This window comes from Atractosteus spatula, chromosome 3 (genome assembly GCF_055471065.1).
Source record: "Atractosteus spatula isolate fAtrSpa1 chromosome 3, fAtrSpa1.hap1, whole genome shotgun sequence".
Taxonomy (NCBI): domain Eukaryota; kingdom Metazoa; phylum Chordata; class Actinopteri; order Semionotiformes; family Lepisosteidae; genus Atractosteus; species Atractosteus spatula.
Window position 1 is genome coordinate 58,969,615 of NC_142708.1, and position 26,602 is coordinate 58,996,216.

The following is a 26,602-nucleotide window of genomic DNA, read 5'->3' on the forward strand; positions in this document are numbered from 1 at the left end:
CATGACTCTCAGTGTTTTGATTAAAGCAGTCACCTGTTTTTTTTTTCCTTTTGATATGAGGCTGCTTTCTTTGTCTTTGAAATGCACCTTAACAGCTGTCCGTGTGTTGTCTGACAGTGACATTGCAGGAAACAGATTTTGGGGTCTAGCTTAATTTACTTTACTAAAGGTCTATTTTTCTTCTGGCATCATTTTTCAAATAGACACTTAATGTTATAACTAGGTTTTACACAGCAATGTACTAGACCAGAGACTCCAGCACAAATTAATGCCTGGCCATACCAGTAGTCAAGAGATAATTAACTTCCCTCTGAAACTGAAGGTTCGCATATGTTAAACAAATTCCAGCTGCTGTTAGCGTGCTGTAAAGTAAATGTGATGCTTTTGAGGTCTTATAACACAGTGGTACAGCTTACAATTCTGTGTTCTGTAAAGTATTCCAAGTACACTATTGGAAATTGCTGTAGAAGCCTAATACTAAAGGATCTCCAAATTCCATGATATCACTAAGTAGGGCTCTACTAAGTATTTGCATTATAACTGCCATTGCATTTGCAAAACATCATAGCACTGCTGCAGCTCTCACTACTTTCAAACTAGAAATAAGTACACACTTACCGTTTTCAAGTAAGTTGTAATTGTACAATATTTGTGAATATTAGGAGTCAATGCTAAAAACGGTGAGGTAAAAAGTGACCTAAGGTGTTAGGGAGATCAAGGGTTATTGGAACTTACTGGCAGATTGTAACAGAGACAAATACACTCGTCTCTTGGAACCTTTTCTCAGTGGTATAATTTGTCTATTTACATTAACTTAATACATTCTCTATTAAAATCATAAGATAAAAGAAATTATTGGGACAGTGGCGTCTGGTTCTTTTTCCTACAATCTTGCAGTAAATCTGATTGCAGGTTCTTGTTTTTGCTAGTATCTTGCACACTGTGGAACAAATACCTCACTGTGCAATAAATAAAAACTTTTTTATATGGAGCACAGTGATTTTTGGGTGACTGTTGTATACCATTGCAAGCTTCTCCTTTTGCGATTTTGTACTAGAACAGTAATGACCAGCAGTTATTTCTTTCTCTTGGCAAACCAATGGTGTGTTAAACTTTATTTGTAATGAGGGAAGCACTTATATATTGACAAATTAAACTTGCCAATGGGAAAGCTTACAAAGTCTGCATCACAATGACTGTGTAGAAAGCTTACAGTCATTTGCCATAACCTGTTGTTGACAGTTCACTTTCCTTCATTCCTATTAAAACAGAATGCAGATTTATTTTGCTTGCTTTTACTGGAAGAACAGCTCCCTCAAGTGCTGTTCGAGACAGTGGCCAAAGTGGTCATTTGCATTCATTAAATGCCGATTAGGCTATGACCTTCAAGAAATGGCAGTTTAACCTTTATTCACTGAGAGGCAAGTCTTCTTGTTGCTCAGACTGTGTAATGTGATTGCATTGGTTAAAATGACTGCTTTCTATTTTCCTTAAAGCTTTATGTAAAAAAACGTTGGCTAAAAAATTTTAGGTGATCAAATCAGGACTCATCCTTTTGCTAAGAAACAGTTGCTCACAGATGGTATAACAAAGAAGTGTTCATTATCTGCATAAATCCTGTTGTAACAACACGAAATACCAGAAAATAAAATAAGATGCAGTCGCTTCACATAGGGAATCCAAATAGCATTGGGATTCATTGGTTAGACACAAGCCATTACTTTCCTTCAGAAGAGAAAATTGATTGCTGCAAAGAACTGAGATACTGCAGATAATGACACATTTAAGAAAAGATTGAAAGCTGATATAACTCTTGCCTTACAACAGTGGTACACTTCTGAAGTCTTGAATAGTAATGCGCAGAAAGGAATTTTGGTCAGGTCATCTCTCATGTTTTTCCCCATCAGCATACAGTATAAGACTGTAACTGGCACTACGGCGTGGCTGTAAAGTCATATGGATGATACGTTCTGACAAAGGAGAAACCAATACTTTTTATTTTCTGTTTTGTCATAAAGTGTAGTTATACATCTCTGCAGCACAGCACTTTTTTTTTTTTACTTGTGAACAGTGAAGCTGCAGCATTTCCCCCAGCAGTTATCAGACCAACTACACCATCTGGAAAAGATTAGATTCTTAGCATCCCTAGAATATCAATTAATGTCTCATTACACTCTTTTGGAAGAAATCAGTGAAGGTTCTCAGTGCTTTAACATCCTCTGGTCATAAGCACAACAATATGTATTTTTTCACAAATTACTTGGAAATAAAATATTTTGTAGCAGGTTTCCCTTAGTGTTAAACATCCCTTAACACATCTCTTCAGTCAGATTCTGTGGTCCTCCATCTTTCATTATGTGTATAAGTTATAGTATTTAAAACACTGTGATATCTTTTATGACATTCTTATTGTTGGAGTGAACCTGAAACTTATTCCATATCCTGCAGCAAACCATCTATCTTTTGCAAAACAATACCACAACCGAATTCTCGTTATTTTTTTCATTGTGGTAGGAACCTTCGATTACTGATTTTATACAAAGGCAGTGCATATCAAACTCCTTTGTGGAGCATACAGCAGGACATTTTGTTTGATTTCTGAAGCTAAAGTGAGAAATTATAGAATAGAATATGAATCTATTAACAAATGAAGCCTCATTATTTAGTTTGGGCAGTATAACATCAAGTAGTAATGCTACCCAAATATTTCATACCTCAGTTATAATTAATTTTGTTGCTCCTCTATTCTTTGGGTAGAACCAGCGAATATTATTTTCCTTAATCTGTACATGACCTGACTATCTTCTTGGTTATGGAAGGTAATTTTAACGATCGAGAGTAATTTATTCTCCATATACTGTATGTTTGGTCTAAATAGGCGTTTAATAGGCGTCTGTATGACATCACTTTTTTTTTGTGCTTTATGTTCTACAATGCATAGATATATGCTTTACTTGCAAGAAGAGCTTCTAGGTGACATTAGGCTAATATTCAAATATATTGTTGAATAAAGTAATACTTTTATTATTATATTCGATAATTTGAACTTTTCTCCATGTACCTGAAGCTCTACGTTAAGGTACTTTTAATGTCAGCTTAACAAACATCAGATCAAGACTGAACCCTGTAACTAAAGCTTGAGAAGGATGTGATTAAGATTTTAATTGAAATTAGTCAGATATTTGCAAAAAGTAAATATTGATGCTAAATCTGTATATGTTATTAATTTAGCCTCCTTTTTAAAAAAAGCCATTATTGATTCTTTTAAAAAACATTTTCTCTGAGCAATTTGCAAACATCTTTATGAGGTTTAGTGAAATTTAGAGTGCCTTTGGAAGAGCAGAACTAATCCTCAGTATTGAAAGACTTGGGCATGAAGTGATAAGGGCATTATTGGGAGCAACACAATGTGATTCACATAGCCATCGAAGCCTGTCAAAAGAGACAGGGTGTACTGCTCTGAGCAGTTTTATGAGTGGTGTGATCATTGTGATGAAAAGTTAAGATGACAGCCGCTGCCCTTACACCTGCACCAAGTCATAAAATACAGAGAGTAATTAGGCTTTTTTATAGATCAAGGCAAGGTGTGTTATGGTGTTGTAATTAATAAGAAAGGATTTGAATTAGTCTAAGGCAGCACTTATGTTTTGTCATTGCATGTCTTTTGAAAAAGGCTTGTTGGCTTGTGTTGCATAGCTGGATTTCAGACTTTCCCATTAGAATGTGTTGCCTTATCTGTAGTGGCGATACTGGAGTACTAAATTAATGTTAATCCAGGCTTTACAACCAGCTCTCAATGCATCTTTTTAATTATTATAAATTTATTTTATATTGATAGATTTACTCTTAATGGCAACATAGTAGCTACATTTTAAAAATTAAATCATACAGTGGCCTACCTTGCTGATCAGGATATTCGTTAAAAAATTTAGTTTGAAAACACTTATATGATGGCAAACTGTGTTCTAAGCAAGTATAATGAGTGCAGCCCTTTTCCAGATTTTAGGACCTGGCCACGGACGTTCAAAATAGTTTGGTTTTATTGTAAAGTGCACAATATTTTGAGAGGTGGGGTTCGAGTCCTGAGCCGTATGTGTATACACATACCCAAAAGGTATTGATGATGTAATGACTGATATATTAAATTTATTAAATGAACATTTTTTTCAGGTTTAAACAGGATACTGATTCCTACAGTCCAGCTGTAGGAAAACCTTTTTAGGATAGTAAAATGTGCATTAATGCATTATACCATAATTTTATTGTTCCATAATTTAAATGGTTTCTTTTCTTTTATAGTTATAATAGATTCTTTGTAGACTTAAATTCAAGATTAATTGATAGTCTTATGCATTAAAATGGAACTTTTTGGTGTTTTAGCTTTATTTATTGCACTCGGAAAGGGCTTAGATCATGCCAATTTGTGAAAATCCAAATGGATTGAATGCGATGCCCTTTAAATCAATTCATTTTAAATATCAAAAAAATGTTTTATAATTCCGATTGACTGAACATTTTGTTGTCTGTACATTGAAATGCTTCTAAATCTTATATATTAAAGTCACTTAGTGGCTGCTGAAATGTTAGCTACTTCTTATCAATATATATAAACCTGTTAATAATGTCTACAGTTGTTATTTTTACTTTTAGTGAAAAATGCACTTGTAGCTTTGTATCTTGTTAATTATTTCAGGTGTGTGAAGTAAAAATACTCGGAGTCAGCTATGTTTTTCTAAAGATCTGCTAAAATGGATCTGTACAAAAGTTTGGGGGTGCTTGTTTCTTTGCAATTAAATACCAGTCTGGATTCAGGCGACAAGAGCATTCTGCTATGAGATTGCCAAACTCATCTGGGTAGAGTGAAACAGAAATTGTTTAGGAGGCTTATCTTACCCAAATGTATCAAGCTGTGTTTGTTTTTGACTGTACTTTCTAATGTGTTTTTCATAAGCCTTTTCCTTAAAGAAAAGTGGACAAAAGACGTGCATTAAAATCTGTGTTGATTTGGGATCTCCTCGGAATCACTCAGGGGAGAGCGAATGTTTCGTTAAAGCCTTGTGATTTTAGGGTAGTCAAAGCACATTTTGCCACCATGGCAACAGCTGTCAGCCAGTAATCCTTCTGTTGCCATGGTAACTGCTGCAACTCCAGAGGAAAAAAAAAACAAGCTGCACGAAGAGGGGGGTGGTTGAGGAAAGGTAACACATGTACAAGATCGTGAAGATCAGCAATTAAAGAAGGACTGAAAGATCAAACGCATTCTTGATTTAGCGCCCTCCCCTTAGTCTCTCTGCTTGCATTTGTGCATCATTGCCAGATCAGGGCCATGAGTCTAAGTGCCAATTGCTTGCTTGTGTTGATATTTTTGTTTGCCTGTATTTTGGGCTGAAAGTCTTCTTTATGAAGGGAAAGGTGTCCAGAGACGCTCCTGTTCTATACTTGAGGAACAGTTGAAAAGCCACTGGGTGCCATCATTTTTTTTCTTGGGTGTGCTAAAGCCCACGTTATAGCCTGAGTTCAGTTAAAATGCTACTGCTCTTTTAAGTGAAGCTGCAGTGCAGTTTTAATGATGCGTTTATATTGCAGAGTTTTCTGCTGCTAAATTTACATCACAGCTTTCAGCTTTTTCAGCAACATTGTAGATTTCATTTTCCTGCTTTTCTTTAAAGGAAAGTCCTCTGTATGCAGGACCTTGATTGATCAGCCCAAGATACTGGTGCACATAAGCGTTTGTTTTTGTGGCTTCCTTGAACAAGGTACCACTTATGGTTGTATGCTGCTTTGTCTGTAGTCCAGTCAAAGTCTCAGAGTGGGTTTGTGCTGTTTCATCATATCATGTGAAAACCACATTTGAGTTTTAAGTATTTTTATAGCAGTTGTCATTTCAATCTTAATTAATATTGGTGCTTCAGTACTGTGTTTTTAGAACTCAGTATGTCCCCTGGTCTGTAGATTGGTGTCCAGTTTCATGCTCTTATAATTCAGACCTTGCCTATAAAAGGTTAAATGTAACAGATTCTGACACGTCCCCCAGTGTAAACTGCTGCTGCCCCTTACGATTTTTATGTCATTTCTCTGTGTTATAATCATCTCTCATTGTCCCTGATGGAGATTTGGAAGAAATGTGTCACGTGGTGATGCTTTCAATGTGTTTGTTTGTCTTGTTTTTAAAGTTGAAAATACTCCTTTTCTCATTTTAAATCAGCCCTTTAAAGTCTTATAGAATAGAAAAGTCCTAGCATACAAAAGATGTATATTTTGTAGTGTTTTGACACTGACTTTAGTTTCAAAATGTGCTGGGTTATTTTTCTGAAGATAAAGGCTGTAATTTTTAATTTGATATTTGAATTTTTGTAATTCAATGTCTATGTAAATTTTGCCATGTCTGTGTAAAAGTAGTGACCTAAACTCTTCCAAGACTCACATCAGTACTGTATTGAGTCAGAATGTTAGGGTTTTAAGCACTCTCAGATTAGCTTGTGTAAGAGCATGCATCACAAAAGTTATGTGAGGCATGTTTTCTTACCCTTTTAATTACTGTTTTGCATTTGTCAGGTGTGCAAACGGGCATCAGAAGCCTTTTGGAGCTACTTTACAATGTGCTCCATCCTTCTTTGAGGGACCTTACCTGTTCATTTTCTGTGGAGTGAATTCTGAACTATGGTCAATATTCATTAGACACCCAAAGTGTGGTGTTCTTTGCAATTGTGAGAGAAATGTACTTCATAGAAAGTACAGCAGTGTGTATTATGTGCACTGAAATGTTTTCAACTTGGATGTACATTTGTCTTACTGATTTGTTTTGCAGATTTTAATCCAATCTTGAAGCTTCAGAGCTTACAGAGTTAGGGAAGGAGGTATATCGGAGTCTACTAGAAGTAGCTGTTTGTCCATTGCCATTGCACAATGTTATAAAATGAAAACTGCGATTGGAGAATCATCTGTTGAATTTTAACAGAACTGTCAGTTGGATGTCAGAGCCATGTAAAGGCAAATATTAAGTTTGGCATAGTGTAGTTTGATGGGACTCCTACAGATAATGTTAACATGACTCTATGTTGGGTGTTACATACCAATTATTTTTTTAACTATAAAGTTTTTAAAATCTATCATCTTTCTTTTTGAGAGTGAGTCCATCATTACGGTGGCATTTTGAATCATTCCACTTTTTGTTTGTAAATTCAGCTTAGTTTTCCTTATCACATATCCTGATTTAACTGTTTTATGTGGAACCACTGGTAGTTATACATTAGTCTAAGGATGATTAACTTGTATAATGTGTTTGTTAGGGGATGTTCCGCCTTTTTGCTCCATAGACTTTTCTTAGCCATACAGTTATTAAAATATACATTTAACTGACCACCTTTCCCTGCAGTTTTACAGCTTTGTTAATATTTACAAATTAGTTTCATGGGTGAAAAGAAAGTCTGAATTCATTTATAGTTTGTAATAGTGAGCTGAAAAAGTAGTTTGTTAGCATATACTCAGTTGCTTAAAAAAACCTTTGGTAAAATGCACTAGCATGCCCAGATCTCAAGAGATTGGAAATAAGCAGTTATGTGGTCTGATGTGCTAAATGGTCTGCTTTAAGCACGTATGTGCAAGTGTGCATTATTTCTAGTTTTTCTACTCAAGAGAACAGTGGCCGAAAAACAGGTGATGCTCAGCGATCTGAGGAGCTGTCTTTGAGACTAATCAGGTGATACCAAGACCAGACAACTGAAAAGCAGAAGTGCTTTTCAGGCACTTTAATGCACTGGTCAGTATGAAATTGTGAGGCATTGCTGGGTGATGGAGAGTTATCCTAGCTTGCTGACTGAACTGAGCTGCTTTCCAGGCATCTTTTATAGGCATTGCAGTTGTCTTGCAGGTGCCCTCAAGTTTAATGAGACTACAGGGTTAAAGATGTACTGTTGTACATTTTAGTAGCTCAACTGTCTTTTCTTTTAAGGATGTATCCTGAGACCCTTGCATTTAGTAACAGCTTTTGGTATAAGAGCATAAAAGTCACTGTGGCATCCTGTCAGTCAGCCAAAATGTCATAACCAACAAAGCAGCATTTTGTAAATTTAAGCAATTCCAATAGACAGCGTATCGTTTTTGGCATGAACAGGTGATTGCTCAGATAGTAAACTTGTGGCCGCCTGATCTCTTGAAAGCTTCCAATGTTGTTAAATTATAAGAAGAACAAACTGAATATTTTTTAAACTATTGTTTGTGAAGATTTACAAAAATAACCTATATACATCTATAGTAAGAGCCTTCTATCTTTGAGATAATAACATGATGCTATCATTTTATCATTTTTTTGTTTGTTTTTTTGTGATTCTGGCGACATTGTCTATCAGTCGACATCCCAAAAAATGCTGGTAAGTTTATTTTAAATAACAGCTCTTAGATTGATGCACTATTGTGATTTTTTTTAATTTACAAACAAGCTGGCTCTGACTTTCTTACACGCACAAAATGGTCCGGGGACTTTTTGCTGTGGCCACATTCCATCTACCAATGCTCCTGCTTGGTGTGTTGGGGTGGGTGGGGTTTATAAGAGGTTCTGTCCTTCATGTAGGATTTCAAATTTGTTGTTGCCTGCTCTAATGGAAGAGAAAACACTGCCCCCCCCAATCTACACCCCCTAACCCCAAGTGATCTCACTTTCCCACCCCAAAAGCTTGAGCCACTCTTCTTTTTAATTTTTTTGTACAAATATGCATGCACAAAGCCTGTTCTGCATTTTGTAAATATTGTCCGACACAATAAGTCATACAGTTTTTAATCCAATTCATGTTGGCTAGAAGTGATTCTGGTCTTTTAATTCATAAGTCTACAATGTAACAAAAAACAGAACGAATCACTGTACTGTTTAAGCGGCTGTAACTTAATGCTCGCTCATGAGACGTTTTCTGTGATTTCTCACTTTTTTTCTTAATACTCCTTCATTGAGCACACTGAATGATTCTGCAGTACTTTCTTGAGTGATTTGCACCTTGTTTTGAATGCACTTTCTCTCTGTAGCCATATTGACCTCATAGCCCACCCTGTCTGTTTGCTATGCTGTTCCCTTGCAGAAGTTATTTTGTCTTATATCCAGTGCACGTATCGCTAACATCTACGTCTATGAATTATACTGTTGCTAAGCTGCTCATGTTGTCTTTTAATTAGAAAAGTGCAGTATCGTTGTGTACCATAAAGCTTGGTCTCCAAAGGTCGCCTAGAAGTTAATGCATCAACTACTGCTGTGAACTTTCACTCTTAACAACAGGCAGCTCCTCATCTGGTTCCCATTTCTGCTGAAAAAAAAAAACCTAATTGAAAATGATGCAGGAGCAGGCAAACTCTGTTATAAAATATTTTAGAGGATTTAACCCCCTTTCTTGCTTTCGTCTATTAATGCCATTAGGATTATCTTGCTTAAAAATTCAATGACATGCATTTTGCTGCAAATCAACCTGCCTTAACAGTTTAAGAAGCCATCTCTTAGCTCTTTGCAGCTGTTGAGTTCAAGGCTTCTCTGGAAATGGTTCTTGCATGCTTTTGAGAAGGGAGAAATCCCTGCTCCTTCTTATCTTCTGCCAAAGCTATTTTAAGTGAAAAGTTTTGATGTGCTTTTTAAAACATTTCTTCCACCTTAAAGTTGTAAGGAGGGCACAGAATGCTTTGCCTTGGTTCAGGTTGACAGGTTCATTCTCAGCTAGTTTTGAATGTGCGGTTTGTCAGCTGTACATGCAAAGGTTAATGTTTTTGAAAAGAGCTCTTTTTGGTGTCTCTCAGCCATTCTGTAGAGGCAGAGCTCTTGCAACCCACGCAAACAGGCAAAAGTCTGAGATTCATGCTCAGCACGTGTAGTCAAGCATCGTTTTATGGCAGGAATACTGAAGGACATACGCTTCGCATTTAGTGCTGTGATTTTTCATGTTGTTTTAATGCATTACAGAAAAGGTGCTGCACTATCTAAAACAAAAAACACTAATGACTTCAATCTGATTTGGCTCCATTTGAGGAGCTGTTTTGTTTGATGTTCTATGATTCACTCAATTCTTGCTTCTGTAATGGTTTTTATTTTTTTTTCCAGTCCACCCCTCTACACCTGGCAGCCGGATATAACCGAGTAAGAATTGTGCAGCTCCTTCTGCAGCACGGAGCTGACGTGCACGCCAAGGATAAGGGGTGCGTAGCCGTGCAACTTTTTCGTTTGTTTTACAGCATTGCTATCCTTAGGAAGTGAGAAGATTCTCAGTAAAGAACCGTGGAAAAAAGAAGAGTCAAATTTCTGGTGGAGTAAAAAAATTGCTCACCAGTATTACAGAACCCCCCCCCCCCCCCCAAAAAAAAAAGAAATCTGAAAATGTTCACTACTTATATCTGTTTGCAGAAAGAAATCATATTAATTTCTGTGGTGATCATATTCCAGAACTGAGGTGCTCCACTCGCACCTCTCTATGACTTATGTTTATTCTGTTTCTCTTAATTTTCTTTTTTTCTTTATTTTTAAGAAATATGGGCTTCTTCAAAACAATTTTATACCAGTGATGAACTGAATATTCATTTTTCGCACACTGCTGATCAAGAATGCCTTTTCCGTTTTGCCTCATCTCACCTTTGCTGTTACTGGCACTTATTGGGAACCCATGGAGACAGATAATGAAAGTACATGTCATTGTGTCACATCTCACAGCAGGCTATTATAAAATACAAAATGTAAAGTCAAGTTACTGCAGTAATTTAAATGTATTACATGTCTTTACTTTGCCCCTTATTGGAAGCACCAGGTCAGTTGCCAAGGATGACCATTTACAGAATAAATGTTACAATTAAAGGGCATTAAAAACAACAGATTTTATTTATTTTCTGTATCATTTTATTGAAACAACACTAAACAGACAAGTAGCTCTACTGCTGGTTTTGTCTGGATCATTTTCATTTTGCAAGTTACATCTGTACTGCTATATAAATTCTGAATGTTACTGTATAAATGTTTGAGCACATGTTCAGAATGTAAATTCATGCTTAACATAGACTTGGCCAACTCCAGGAATTAGGCACTGAATGTTTAAGCACATTAATACTTATTAATACTGTACATGTACAGCAGTGTATGTATTCCTGATGGTCTGTTTCAATGCTATATAGAAAACAGAGAAGAGAGAATAGAGAAGAACCCTGAGACAGGTTTAATCAAAAGATGTACGAAACTGTATATAAGCCAACAGGATTGTTTAAACTACTGTATATGTAAAATTGTGAACTGTACTTTTTTTACAATGGCCCAGTAACCGGATAGAATATGGTTAAAAAGCAAAAAAGAAAATTGTCAGATTTGAAAAAGCCAAATTTAACAGAACTCTGATTTAAGAATGGAGTGTCGAGATTAATTTGAGATAATTGTCATATCTGTTTTTAGCAAAATTAATAATACTTTTTACTTTCTGATTGAGCAAAATTCTGGACTTATTAATATAGCTTTAAAGACCTCACATTAACTAAACAAATAAACAATAATGATACCACATGGCAACACTGCACAAGTTGACAATAATATATAGGTGCTGAACATCACTAAGATAGGAGATTAAGATCAGATAAGATCACTCGATTAGCCATATACAATTTCTTGCATTAGGAATTTGTCTTTACGCATACCCCAGCTTGCTCTCCGTTAGACACAGAGGCACACAGACGGGAAAGAGAAGCTTAGGGTCAGAGTGCAGGGTCAACCATTTATACGGCGCCCCTGGAGCAGCTGGGGTTAAGGGCCTTGCCCCCCCACCCCCCTTTGCATTGTTTACATTTGCCTTGTTTGCTATTTGTAAATAAGCCTCTGTATTTTTTATATTGGCTTGAACTAAGAGGCTAATATAGGTACTTTATTTTGCCAATTTAATTATACTGATTAAATTCTGCCTGCTCATATGTGCTTGCAGTACACATTTAATCATGGTTTATGCACTAAAAGAAACCATTGGAGCAGTATCCTACACTAAAAAGGGTTTCATGATCCACTTGAATGAATGTGTAAAGCCTGGTAACTTCTAATTAAATAACACTAAACATTTTATATTTAAATGTCTCTCCTTTTTATTCTGAATAAAATCCACCGTGGCGTTTGACATTTCCACAGCTTATTCGATCACTTTGTTACTAGGCAACATGACACTGCTAGCTATAAGCTATGCTAATGTGCATGTTTGCACAAGTTGAGCCAAATCTGCCTGTACTGTTAGCAGAATTTGAAAAACAGCAGATTTTTTTTTGGTTGATTGAAATGGGTCTAGGATTATTAGACATGAAGCACGTTAGACAAGTCAAGCTTAAATAAATCCTGTTGTTTTTTGTATAGTGAGTTTAAAACTACAGTTTGAAAGTTAGCTCAGGAAAGCGTGATGTGTTTGGGTGTCCCAGTAATCGAAGCAGTCAGTTGATGACTGTCCTTGTGAGTGATTCCAGTCCTTCACAGCTCATGTAAATGTTGCACTGATGATTCTACCTACTGTGGATGTGCTCAGCAGAACTGTGTTTTAATGCCTCTTGGGGGGTACATCAGATATTGGGGTGTGCAGAATTTCTAAATACAGTGTCTGTTACCACACTTTGCTTGGCAGTTATAATAAAGAGCTCATCTGATATCAGTTGTACTTTGTGAATGTGTTAATGTGGGAGATTTGGATTGCCAGAAAAGAAAGCAGAGGCGGAGGAATGTCAGGGCTAGACAAAGTCATGGTTCTCAAGATCTGAAGCATGGTATAGTGTTGCCAGTTCTGCATCTCAGCCATTAATTCATGGATACCTATCCATTGTTCTGTTTTGCAGTGGTCTTGTTCCCCTTCACAATGCTTGTTCCTATGGACATTATGAGGTGACAGAGCTACTGCTCAAGGTAAGACAGGACAGAGCTTTGCATGGTCCTCAATACTAGGCAATAGTGCCTGGTAAGGGTTCCTTAGACCATTTCATATTTAATTATATTTTCAAGTTTGGAATATCCCTGTGCTATTATATAATTCCTCTTGGGGATAAAGAAAAAGGACAAAACCTTTGTGTGATGAAATATGTTGGGCTGAGTAAAAAGTGAAAATGGTGAACATTTCACAAAGGCAACTAAAGAGCAAGTTCTTCTTTGAAAGATGTTTTAGTGTGACACTAGATATTTAGAAACAAGTTAATTTATAGCATTTATCCAAAATGTAGAACAAAATATTCCTATGTTTTAATATTTAATACTTTCAGAAGCAGAATACATTGGAAAGGAAGAAATATTTATGTACAATGGACGTATTGGTGACTTTGAGTTTTCAGTTAAAATAGCTGGAAGCCCTCAGCAGTATTTAATATTTACATAGTATGATTTTTACACCATTAAAACACATTGAAACATTCAACACATAAATTTTTATGTATTTAAACTGCTCTTTTCCAAGAGCAAATCCTTCAAAACCTCTGTGCTCATTAAGTGTAGATTTAGGTTCCAGACAGACATGATTCAGGCCTATATTTTGTTGCACAAAGGTGTCCTGAGGTTGTGTTAATTATCCCATCATCACAGTGCGCCGTGCATGATCCATTAGATCAGAAGCATTAGAGTCGCCAACACATAAAAGCGTACAAACTGTGGCAGTCTTCTGAGCTTCTCCCTTGCCTTGTACATCTTTTGATGTTTGTTACAAATCCTTGATTAGCACTAAAGTCAGATTTTGTACAGCATCTTTGTAGCAGTTTTAAGGTGCTCTCCAATGTTTCCGGACTTGTTGGCTCGTATTGTCACTGGTAATTTCACACTCGACGACAACTGATAGAAATTGTGCCCGTGTCAGGCTCTGCATAGCTGTATAATATCCATTAATCTTTCATGGCAGTTCATAAGGCAGCGGTTCATTGCCGTGAGATTGTATTCCTGGCATATGATTTGAAGAATAACATATTGCCCTGTTTTTTTTTAGTTTAGTAGGTGCACAGACAGAGAAGTATTAATATTTTTAACAGCTTTCATTTCACAAGCCTGCCTGTGCTTTTTGCTGAGCTGTATCTTCATTTGCATCCCCAGCATGGAGCCTGTGTCAACGCCATGGACCTTTGGCAGTTCACACCTTTACATGAAGCTGCTTCCAAGAACCGAGTGGAGGTCTGCTCCCTCCTGCTGAGCCATGGCGCGGACCCCACGCTGGTCAATTGCCATGGAAAGAGCGCTGTCGACATGGCCCCCACGCCTGAGCTGAAGGAACGGCTCACCTGTAAGCAAAAATCGCCCCACTCCCATTCCCATGCTTCAGTTTCCTATGCATAACAGCAGGGCTTTTTAGGAGCTTTGCTGGGCCTTATGTGCCGTACAGTGTGTATGGTTTTGTGTATTGAAGAATGATGGTCTATATATTTCAAATTCAGGCAGTGCATTGGTCATTAGTTGCACTGATATCCATTCCCTATGGTTGCACTGTGGAAGATAAATGTTGAAATGAGCTACGCTGGATTGTGCTTTAGAAGATTTTTTTTTATGTAGTTACTTTGTAGTTATGCTTACACTGCGTGAAGAGAAGAAAAACGATCTTTCCAATGAAAGCTAAAACAAAAGGTTTGCTTTTATCCTTAGAAAGAGGCTGGTAGTGCAGAGAAGTAGCTAACCCTCTGGACTCCCAGCTGCAAAGCTGTGGACCTTGTGGTCGTACCCTTGATCAAGGCACTTGGCTCCAGTCAGCACAGCTGGATGACTGGACATCAGCATTGCTGAGGGTGGCCTCACAGTTTCCTGGCCTGGAATTCCAGGTCCATAATTGAACCCAGGGCCCCCAGTGTTATGAGGCAGCAATTTTTGCCAGTGCACCACCGTGGGTACCCTGTTTTTCTTTTAATTGATATGTATGTTATATAGATAGCCTTATCTAAAATAATCCAATTTCAATTTAAGTAAAAAATAGACTGTAATGTAGTAAAAGGCTATTATCCGCTTTTCCTTATCAGTATCATTTTGATCGGTATCACCCTATAAGTGACCCTACATTTCAGTAGGCATTTTGTTTCAGTTATATTAAGGGCTACTGCTTTATGAAATCAGTCAGATCTTACTCTTCCAATCCTATATCTGTGGAAGCATGTTTGCAGATAGTGATTGGGCAATGTGTAGTTTACAAAGGAATCAGCTTAGGTTTAAAAAATCCCATTGCGGTTCTAATGGAATTATGTATTTAATATTCACTCATGTTTAATATTAAATCCACCCTGAGGGTTTATTATAATTGCAGTTGCCAGAAGCAATAATTTTAATATCAGGAGTGTCTGTTAAACTTGAGGCCCTTTGACAGCTGTCATTACAGTGCTGCTTCTGCGAATTATAGAGGGGAATGCTTAATTGATGGTTACAGAGGGCTTTGGGGCTTTGAGGACAAAGGAATATAAAATTAAATTGACATAGCTTGCTAATTCATTTTTTTCACATCTGCTGACACAATCTTATTAGAGTAGTTCAAAAACAATTGTTAATTTTAAAATGTTTATATAGTAGTATAGGTGGGTAACTTTTGTAACCTAATGGCCTTTGCATGGAAGAAATATTTTCATGAATTGCAGACAAATGTTTTGCAAAGTCGTCTCAGTACATGACAGTAATTGAAAACTAAAAAAATACATAATTCTGTGTTTGTACTTGCCATCTATCTGGAAAAATAACCAACACCACATTTACAAAAGGTATTATAAGTCTTCTGATAGTTTTTCCTATATTGACCATTTTATAATACATTGATTACATTGGCAGACACTGCCCTTGTTCCCTGACCCTCATTACTTTTATGGGTTGGGCAAACTGCAGAATGACTGCTGACAAGGTTTGTTCTTGACATACAATGCATTTTCTGATTATTCTTATAGTATTTTCCAACCCTTAGATAAACACAGGCAAGGTAGTGTATGTCAAATAGATACCTTGTAAGTTGTAGTGCTCGCTATTTTTTCTGTTGAAAGACACAAGCAAGTTAAAGCTGTAGTTTACTGCTCTCATTGGAGAAATTAGACTTTGCACAAATTGACTCCAATGCAACCACGTTCAATTACAAATGTACTATGCAGCTCTAAGGCTGGGTGAGACATTTAATTATTTGAATTTTATAGAGTGAGAAGTGAATAACATTTGAATTCAATTCAGTTGTATTCTAATCTGTTTTAATCTAGCAAGGCATTTCCTTTTTTATAAGGTAAGTGAAATGCAGACGGTATTAAATCTGCAAATAATAAAACAGCCCTTTGTATTGAAGTGTGAATCCTAATGAAAAAAGTTTTCCATCATTGCTTATAGTGTTAAGTTGTGATCATCTCTTAACTTACTTTGGTGTGCTCCACCACTTCTAGATTATGTGCATAATAACTGATAGTGTGTTATTATCCCTGTTCATAATTTTTACTTTTAAATGGCTGTGTACATTCTTTGTGGTAACATATAACTACAAAATTAGAATTACAGGATTACTGCTGTGGTTTTCAGTTATGTTAGAGGCACACCCCAAGTACATCTTTGCCATTTTTTAAATTAAATGTATGGTATGATCAAATATAAAAAGTCTTGGATTCCATGTTACTTCTTAATATAGCTGTTGGACCACACAGCACATTCGGGATGGAATCTTGTGATTCTGTGGGGATTAGTTAATGTAGCTGGCACAGATTTTGAAAATTGAAGATAAAGAATGAAGTGTGGAGTTCTTTTAAATTGTAGCTCAATCATATTTATTGACAAACCTAGAAAGACATTGAAGTCCATCTGTGGTGGGGTGTATGTGGAGTATTGAGTTCATGGTATTAACTGGCCAAACAACCAATGAGAATGTACTTCCTGTGCACACGTTCTTGTCATCGATTTTCATTATGTGGGCACATGACATCCATCTTTTTATATCCTGCAGTGTGGTGAAAGGGCTCAGACCAAACATGCTTGCGCTTACCTTTGCAGCCTACTGGGAATTAGAAGTGTAAAGTATTTTTGGCTGCTTAGTATCTCTTGGCAGAGACACATATTATGCTGTTATTTAGCTACAAGTTATCTTATTTTTTGTAAGTGTTCTGTATTTGTAATATTTGTCATTAGTTTCTGGAAGCCATCTTGAAATACTGGGCATGAAATGCAGCAGTAGTGTTAAAGTGCAATACAGAGTAAAATAAAAATATTTGAAAAATGCTATCTATACTTTTTCCCCCTTGTCTCACTCAGATGAATTCAAAGGTCATTCATTGCTTCAGGCAGCACGTGAGGCTGATATGGCGAAGGTGAAGAAAACTCTTGCTTTGGAAATCATCAACTTCAAACACCCACAGTCCCATGAAACTGCTTTGGTAAGAAATGCTAAGGACACAGCCATGACCTTCCTGTATAAATGTGGCTGGGCATGGTGGTTATTTTCCATACAGTGATAGATGGATGTTTGTATTGATAGTATCGATCATTGCAGAATTAACCTGTGAAGTCCCAATTTAACTTAAAGGACAGTTTGTTTTTTGTTTGGCCTTATGTATAAAGAACAACCTGTGGGAATAGTCTGCGATAATTGTGGAACAAAACCGCAGGCTGAGAGCGTCTTCCCTTGATTTCAGCACTGTGCTGTCGCCTCACCACATCCCAAGCGGAAGCAGGTGACGGAGCTCCTGCTGCGGAAGGGCGCCAACGTCAATGAGAAGAACAAGGAGTGAGTGCACCGTAGCCGGGGTTCGGCTTTCCTCCTGCTTTGACCCGTGCACTCCCTGCGGACTCTCCTGACGTGCTGACATATCTCTCTCCCCACAGCTTTATGACCCCATTGCACGTGGCAGCCGAGAGAGCCCACAACGACGTCATGGAAGTACTACAGAAACATGGGGCCAAGGTGCAGACTTATGTTTTAATACTTGAGCTCCTCCTCTTTTACTCTTCGCCCCTGCCTCTGCTGTCACTGCTGCACTGTGAAGTGCAAGTGAGCAGGGCCTGCCCCAGTTGTCCCTTGTGTGCCTTTCAGCCTCAGGGGGCTGAAATATTTCAACAAGAACATTGTTGTGCATCGGTGTGAAAATGTGTAGAGTGAGATTAATGTAGAAAGTAATTTTCTAGCGAAAACATTGTTCCAGATCAGGCTGGTTGGATGTAGTGGGGTGTTTATTTTTATTTGTGATCTTAGCTGGTTAACAGAGTGGTTGGTTTGATGTGCCTTGGATCAGCTTGGATCTACTGTACATGTTGTATGTGCTTCTGTGTTCAGCTTCAAAAAAGTGTTAACGTAATGAATATTTAAGGCTCTTGGAGTTCAGGCTTGTTATTTCTGCACGAGTGTTAGTTCATGCGACGCAGTCATACTAATGAGGGGGATACTGCATTATGGCACACAGTGGGTCTTGACGGCTCACTGCTTTCCTGTGGCAGTTCTGTAAGATGCACAATAAATGGCAGATGTGTGCCAAATCCGCTCATATAGTCAGTGCCTGCTTCGCGATATAACAAAGCTGTCTGCAAGACATCAATTGATTGGTTTCCATCTTGGAATTTCTGTGATTTTTAACAGCCCTTCCCAAATACCTGCAAACTTAATTTTTCAGGCCTGGAAAGATCTTGTAAGCCAGTATTAAAAAATGTATTTAAAGGCTGTTTATTTTTATTATTTTAGTCATAATAAAATTAACAAGAAATGGAAGATGCAACAAAGGAGTGAGGCTTATTTTATTGTGTAGAGGTTAGTACAGTATCAAAGCCAGGCTGATACCCTGTTGGAATGGTTTGAATGTTCACTGTGTCTGTGAAGGTGCAGAAAAGCAGGAGGTAAGGATAGTAGTTACTCATTGGCATATAAATCAGTTTTTTCAAATATGTTTATAGCTATTGATGATGTCCATTTTTCTAATAGGTTAACAAATGTGAAGAAAGTATTTAATAAATCCATTTCTCAGTTTTGTCAAATTTTAAGGAGTTCCTTTATTATTACAACACTTTTGATTCCATAGGAGAGTCCACAACAGCTTTAAATTCTTCTTTCTCCTGGATTTTTTATTACCGTAAAGTCACCACAGACTGTCTTTAAAGGCAGAAGCTTCCAGATTGAGGCGATAAAGCATCGCCGGTGCACCAAGGCTTCCTTTGAATGGTGCAGACTTCTAATGTCCTTGCCTCTCACGTAACCTGTAAGACTAACAGTGGCTGACGGTCCAGCCGAGTGTGTGATAAAGCATCTTTAGCAGTGCAGCCAGGATTCCTTGAACAGTCAAGCGATAGGAATCACAATGAAAGATTTATTGAGCCTCCTGTTTAATGTGCAGACCTGTTGTTCTTAGTGTTATATCCTTGCCAAGCTGAGAGCTAAATATTGGAGAAGAATGAGCCTTACTGAGCATAACAACGTATTCAGTTCTTTCATTGCTTCCCAAACCAGGCAGACAGGCCTTTGCTGTTGTGCAGTATGATTTAAATTTCTCACAAACTCGATTTATAATTTATACTGAAGTTAACAGTTAACACATTTGGAATTCATTTTTCTTAATGCACCTCTCTTTCTCTATCCTTTTAGATTAATTTTCTGTTGAACTGGGATTTTTCTGATCACGCTTGTGTAGTGACTTTAAGAAGTAGTTGCTCAGGTCAGCATGATATCTTAAAGCATTTTAATATGAGGCTTCCATTTGATCTGGGTCAATACGGTGAGATTTATAGTAGAGGTGAATAAAATTTGAGTCTTTAATAATTAAAAGTGTATGAATTGCTTGCAAAAACAAGATAGGACCACAGGGAAATGGCATTTTTTGTTTGTTTGTTTGCTTTATCCTCAGTGGTTCTGGTCATTAATGAAACAGATGGCTGGAGAGCGTACTGCCGGGAATAATAATAAGACTGGGGAACAGAGCTAAGGAAATGATCTTGATCAGCCACTGGGTGGTGACCACTTTATCCTGTGGGTCATTTAGCATTTCTGTTCTGTTCATAAATCCGGAAGTCCAAAAATGGCCACTGTAAAAACTATGCCTTGTCATGTGTTTCTTATCCCCAGTTATCTTTTTATCAAGATGAAGTTGTCATTATATGTAAAGTGAAGAAGCACAGGAGGCTTGAATTATATTTGGTGCCCCAGGCTTTTTTTTCTTTTGGGGAATCCGTTAATTTATTCCTGAATATTGTTATGCCTGTTTTGAGGTTAAATTTTTTTTATTTTTGACTGCCATCCTTGAAGTATTACTGTATCGGACTGGTTTGCTGTGTTCACAAACAGTGCAGAAAGCACTGATTAAAGAATGTTGTGTTAAATTAGAAGGGCTTCTTTTCCCACACAAGGAATGGTTTGATGTCTTGAATACACTATGATGTTGCTGTGGTGGGTTTCTAGTTTTGCCTTGGTTTCCTCTGGTTACCTGCATATTGCAGACACACAACAGGCTTTCCAAAGGATCGTGCTGTTTGCCTGCAGGGTGTGATAAATAATTCACATATGTGTTCATTTCAAACGATCAGATTTACACATGGCTCCTTCTCCCTAGCATTCAGAACTGTGGAGCTAGCAACTGTCAGTTTCACATCTGCTCTCGCTCCATCTCTATGTACACAAGAGTGGTGTGCAAAGTCTGAGCTGCTTATAGAAACACCTTCAGTTGCTGTTAGAGCTACCTGTGGTCCTTTATGTCTTGTCTGTTACTATTAGACCATAATGGATGCTTAATTTTTTGTTGCAAGAGATTACATTCCCCATGGTCACAAATGTATTCTGCCACAGAAAAATACTCAACGATAAATAAAAAAAAACATATGATGAACAGGAGATCTTGTCTACCTCAGTAACATGAAGTACAAGCGGGTGTCACAGCAGTGGTGTCTGGTAAATGTCTTATTATTGGCTGAGAACATTCTGAACCTGCATAGATGAGAAGAAAAAATTCGCACAGGGATGTATGTACCTTCTAAATAAATAAGAACTTAATTTTGTTTTATGTTGGAGACAGTAACCCATAGGATTTTGTTGCTTGTAACATTATTTGTAAGGCAGAGATTTTAAAGTGTCTTCTATAGCCCTGTAGCAGGTCATCACTTTGTGTTGTTGACTGTTCACCAATGCCCACAGTGTTCTAACAGCTGGTGCCCTGTGGTTACAGATGAACGCCTTGGACACTCTGGGGCAGACAGCCCTCCACAGAGCCGCCCTGGCTGGTCACCTCCAGACCTGCCGACTCCTCCTGAGCTACGGAGCTGACCCTACCATCGTCTCACTGCAGGGCTTCACAGCTGCGCAGATGGGCAATGAAGCAGTGCAGCAGATCCTTAACGGTGCGGAGCTCTGGTGCACATACTGCAGTGTGCACATTAGAACATTGCTAGGATCCAGCACTTGAGAAATCAAGTCTGTAAATGCTTTCACAAAAAGCAAATCACTGGTTGACTAATTCCTTTAATGTGTGTACCATGTAATAATGAATGATGAGTTTTAATTTTAGTTGCCATTTGATGTGTTCTGAGGTGATTTGCCAAAAATGTGTAAATGTTGTGTGAAGAGGTAATTAGAATAAATCATGAGGTTTTCTAGTGAATTTCTGTAATACTCTAAAGTGAAGGAGTGGTTGTTTTTTTCATTTGGAATTGTATACTTTTATTACAGCTCTTATTTGTGGATAGTAGAAAGAAAAAAAAAACTATTGTTTGTAGGACAAACGCTATAATACCATGAAGGTGATCTGAGCCCACTGCTTTTGTGTCTGTAGTGTTTGAGTGCTTTTGAATGAGGGCATGGTGGAAAAATAGGGAAATGCAATTTACATATTGATAAGTTAAACATGAGGCAAAGTTAAGTAGGGAGAAATATGTAAGTGTATTACACGTCAGAAGTACGAAATTGATGTCAGTTTTGCAACAGGGCAGATCTATGTTAAGCAAAATCTGAAAGAGCTATATAGTTACAAATAGGATCTTATTCAAATTACCTAGAATTTATGAAACTATAGCTGTTTGCCTTTAACTATTCTGGTTCAAGTACCACTGAGCAGTAGGAACTTTTTATGCTAAAATACTACTACTTTTTATTTAAAAAATAATCTTGCATCTGGCTTTTGAATATAATCTGCATACTGCTGAAGTGTGAAGCAATTAAGATTATGAAATGTCCTCCTTATTGTAATTTTTGTTCTGTGATTATCTGAGAGAAAATTTTAGCTAATTTGACTTTTCCTGTTATTAATTTAAATTATTTAATGACAGGTGTGTGGCATTTATTTTGCAAGTATCAGAAACTGGCTAGATATTTGTTCAGTTATGTTGAATTCCATGCCTGCAAAATTGATCATTTTATTGTCACTTCAGTTATTAATGTAACATCCATTAATTCAAGTGGTGGTTTTAAGAGAAAAGTGACTTAATTTGGATAGAATGATAAAGAGCGGTTTTCTTTTAAAAAATGAATATTTAAAATCTTCAGAATGAATGAAAAGGCAGCAAAATAAAAGTAAGATTCAGATCAGCTGCTTCAGACAGAAGTCTCACCTGCAGGTGTACTGATTCTGCTGCATGCTTTTAATTGCAGCTGCTGTTGTGTGATCATTAAATTGACAGGAGTCAGCAAAAGCTTTTTTTGGTTTTTGCCTGCAGAAAACATTCCGGTGCGCAACTCTGATGTTGATTATCGGCTTCTAGAAGCTGCTAAAGCTGGAGACCTGGACACTGTGAAGGTATGAACAGCACATTTCATCTGCCAAGTTTTCCTAATTAAACCTCGCACAGTATCTTAAGCTGTTACAGCAGATCTGTACAAGCAGAAGTGTACCTTGCTCAATAGGTAATATTGTTTGCGAACCCATGGTGCAGATTCACTTTAGTCATTTGTTGTGTGGTCATTTTAAACCACGTCAGCACCTTAAATGTCTTTATCTTGCACTGTTTTTTTTATCCTTCTATTTTGTAAATAAAAGCACCGGGACAGAAATCAGTTTTCTGTACAGAAGCAAAACTAAAATTGTTTACCAAATAATTGCTCTGCCCATTTCAGTTTCTGAATTCTGTAACACATTGTCTTCAGCACCAGCAAAGACTGGGATGTTTAAGAGAAGACATTAGAGCCTAGATATTCCAGTATTGTAAGATTGTGTTACCTCATATTTTTGTGGCATATAAGATGTTTTAGATGTTTTAAATCAACGGTTTGTTTCTTTCAGCAACTGTGCTCCCCGCAGAATGTGAATTGCCGGGATCTGGAGGGTCGTCACTCTACCCCCCTACACTTTGCCGCAGGTTATAACCGCGTGTCTGTGGTGGAGTACCTGCTGCACCATGGGGCCGATGTCCATGCCAAAGACAAAGGGTATGACCCTTTCCTGGTGTCCAGATACTTGCTCTCTTCTGCTGCAGGCCGTGTTGCAGATCAGTCCATGCTGAGGTGTTTTTAACTGACAAGAAATACTTGCTTGTTTAGCCTCGGGCATCTCCATGCTGCCTGTGTGCACTGAAAAGGTGCCACATTGTCAGTGCACCTTTAACATTTAAAAGATTGCTCAACATCTTGGAGAGATTATGGCAGCAATGTCAGATTCATCTTATATTTATTTCCTGCAGATTTTATTCAGGGCCGGTTGTATTGTGAACTTCCTGAAGGTTTAAAATGGGATGCTGCCCCGTTGTTAGTACTAATCCTGCTTTACTTATTACCAGTTTTGTATTAGTTTTATTCTGAAAGTAAATTAAACATTTTAGAATGGTATTTAAGAAAGGTAACATTCTTCTCTTTCTCTGCAAATGCACAGTCATTCCTTACCCTTGGCTGTAAATGGCCTCTGAGGGATAATATTAAAAGAAGCACTGTGCTGTAGTGATGCCTAGTCTTTTCATTGACTTTTTTAAGATTGCTTTCTCTTAATTGGATTTACATGCTGTCATGCTCATGATTTTATCTAAATAAAAAATGAAAGTGCTTATTTTCCTATCGGTAAGGATGAGCTAAATATGGATAATGTCTTTGTATAGGAAAAGGTAGATTCTAGCTGTGAGTGGAATCTCAACTGTGGCTTTTTTATGACTCTGAAGGCAGCTGTCTTCTGTACCTAAAGAGCCAAATAGCTATGCTGCGCGCTGATGTCTGGCTTGTGCCCTTCTTTCAGGGGTTTGGTTCCTTTGCATAATGCCTGCTCATATGGACACTATGAAGTAGCAGAGCTACTGGTCAGACATGGGGCTTCGGTCAATGTTGCAGACCTATGGAAGTTCACCCCTCTGCACGAAGCAGCGGCCAAAGGAAAATATGAAATCTGCAAGCTGCTCTTAAAGGTATGCTTGGCTATTATGCTCATCCTGCCTTCCATTCTTAAACCTGTCCGCCCATAAAGAAATGTAAGTGTGAACTTAACATATCTTTCAGTATACCTTTTTGAGTTAGTTCATTTCCATTTAATTTCTGTTTGCTTAGATGTCATTTTATTAGCTTGCCTTTGAGGAGATTAAAGGGGGGTATTGTGCTTATAATATTAGGTCTTAACCTGCAGAATGTTGTCCTTTTGTTAACGTCAACAAGCGAAAGCTTCTAGAGAGTATGGTATTTGGCATTTTCAAAAACTCTTCTCCATTCAACAGTTTTATTATTTGAAGAATACTGAAATTTATTCAGATGTGTTGACATTCACATCAGCCAAAACATTTAACTAAGCTGAATAGAATGCAACAAAGTCTTATTTATTTCTGGGAAGTTTTGTTTTCTATATTTGAACGATTTGTTGTGCTGTAATTGTCCAAATACGTTTCATCATCGTTCCATTCAACAAGAATGCCATAATCACGTGAAAGAGTGCTGACTGTGAGCTTAACTTTTTGACATTATTGCTGTGTAAGAGACTCTGGTGATCAGTTAATGTTAATGATCTCTGAAAAATGTCATTAACCTTCATGAATTGCCTTTGTATCTTCTCTTCCAAAAATTATCCCTGCAATAGTGTTACACAAGGAATGGCCTTCTTTCTTCTGTGCCAGGACATCCACTTTTGCCTTCCCTGTCTTTTTTAATTTAAAAAGCAAAAATCTTTGAGACTTTTTTGGGATTTTTTTTTTGCTTAAGCATGCAAGACTTTTTTTGAACTCATTCCTTTGATTTACAGCATGGGGCTGATCCTACAAAGAAGAACCGGGATGGAAACACGCCTCTAGACATGGTGAAAGAGGGTGACACAGACATCCAGGACTTGCTGAGGGGGGATGCGGCTCTGCTGGATGCTGCCAAGAAGGGGTGCCTGGCCAGAGTGCAGAAACTGTGCAGCCCAGAGAACATCAACTGCAGGGACACCCAGGGGCGCAATTCAACTCCGTTGCATTTAGCAGGTAGAGCCACCACTGACTGCCCATCCAGTCAAATGTTGGATGGAAATATCTTGACAACTGTTTTCTGCACATGTATCTAAGCACCTACATTTTTGTTTGTTATATAATCAGTGGATAGAAATTAAGTCCTACATTGAGCACTGCTACACAGTTCCACCTTGACTATTTGTAACTTACTTAAGAAATAATTGCCTCATTAGTGAGAGAATGGGTTGGGCATAGATGATGAGCTGGCCTACCCTGTAGGATTTCAAGCCCTGGTGTAAATCATGAATGAAGAACACAGAAAGGAACCAACGTTGCCTTTGAGCCATTAGTATGTTAGAAGTTGGATGAAATCTCCACTCTGTTGCTCGCCATCTGGGGTGTTTACAGTTAGACAGTTTCTAACCTAGCCAGGCATTACTGCCAAATGCAGTCTGTGATTGGTAAAACACAGGTCATGGCAGCTTACCGTGACTGATTGATGAATATGTCTAACTGTGGCGTCCTGGGCAGGAGTGTCTAGTTGCTACAAAATTCCACTTGTACTGCTTGGTTGCAATTTGTCTGCATAGCACTATGCTGATCAAGTCCTCCTTACACCTCACTTAGAACACTTCCTGTAGTCTGTCTGAATTGACAGCATTCCATCTGAACACCAAACGTCCACATGCTGCTTATACAGTAATGATTTTCTTGAGAATATGACCGCAGTGCCGTGGATGCCCTTACTGACCAAACTCAATTTCACTGAATCATTGTGGAATAGCCTTGGATGGTGTATGGTACCTAGGGCTCAGAGACCTCTGAACAGTCACTGCTTTTCCAGGCTCTGGGAGAGGAATTGAACAAAATCCCACAAGTATCTGCAACTTGCATGATGCAAAGCATTCATCGTAAATGTGCAGCTTAAATTGCTTCCAGTGATGGCTTGAGATTTTTAACTTTAGACCTCCTGTGAATACATCTGATGACAAATGTTAGTCAACATATACTTCTGTCACAAAAGTGTCGGTATACCCATTACAGAAAATAAGTCTGTTAAAGCTTACTTTCTATATCGGACCACCTAAGCCTTTTCTAAAACATGTCATTGACATTGATCACATGTCCTTTTAAGAAGGAATTGCCAATGTCGGTACACAAATGGCAAAAGTTCAGAAATGCTCTCCAGTTTTTTGGAATGCAGAGGCAAATAGTACAGGCACCAGATGGATAGTGACACTACTGGAGCAGCTCTGGGCCAGGGTGTCATTGTTGAGAAATCATTGCAGTGGGAATAAATAGCCATAGTCATAGACTGTAGAAGCAAGAGCTAATACTAATGGCCAGAGAAAGTGTTTTTTCTTTGGAGAT

General features: G+C 37.8%; 1 protein-coding gene across 2 annotated transcripts in view; it reads left to right on the forward strand.

Annotated features, from left to right (window-relative positions):
- Positions 1-26,602, forward strand: part of tnksa (tankyrase, TRF1-interacting ankyrin-related ADP-ribose polymerase a) — a 140,486-nt gene that overhangs the window by 92,515 nt on the left and 21,369 nt on the right. The window contains exons 6-17 of one of the 2 annotated variants that reach the window (XM_088910194.1): positions 8,349-8,369; positions 10,073-10,167; positions 12,808-12,874; positions 14,039-14,225; positions 17,189-17,310; positions 17,569-17,660; positions 17,759-17,837; positions 21,073-21,244; positions 22,556-22,635; positions 23,119-23,264; positions 24,058-24,223; positions 25,045-25,264. In XM_088910194.1, the coding sequence (XP_088766320.1) occupies positions 8,349-8,369; positions 10,073-10,167; positions 12,808-12,874; positions 14,039-14,225; positions 17,189-17,310; positions 17,569-17,660; positions 17,759-17,837; positions 21,073-21,244; positions 22,556-22,635; positions 23,119-23,264; positions 24,058-24,223; positions 25,045-25,264 (1,447 nt within the window). The remainder of the gene's footprint in view (positions 1-8,348; positions 8,370-10,072; positions 10,168-12,807; positions 12,875-14,038; positions 14,226-17,188; positions 17,311-17,568; positions 17,661-17,758; positions 17,838-21,072; positions 21,245-22,555; positions 22,636-23,118; positions 23,265-24,057; positions 24,224-25,044; positions 25,265-26,602) is intronic. The other variant, XM_088910196.1, reaches the window with a different exon arrangement.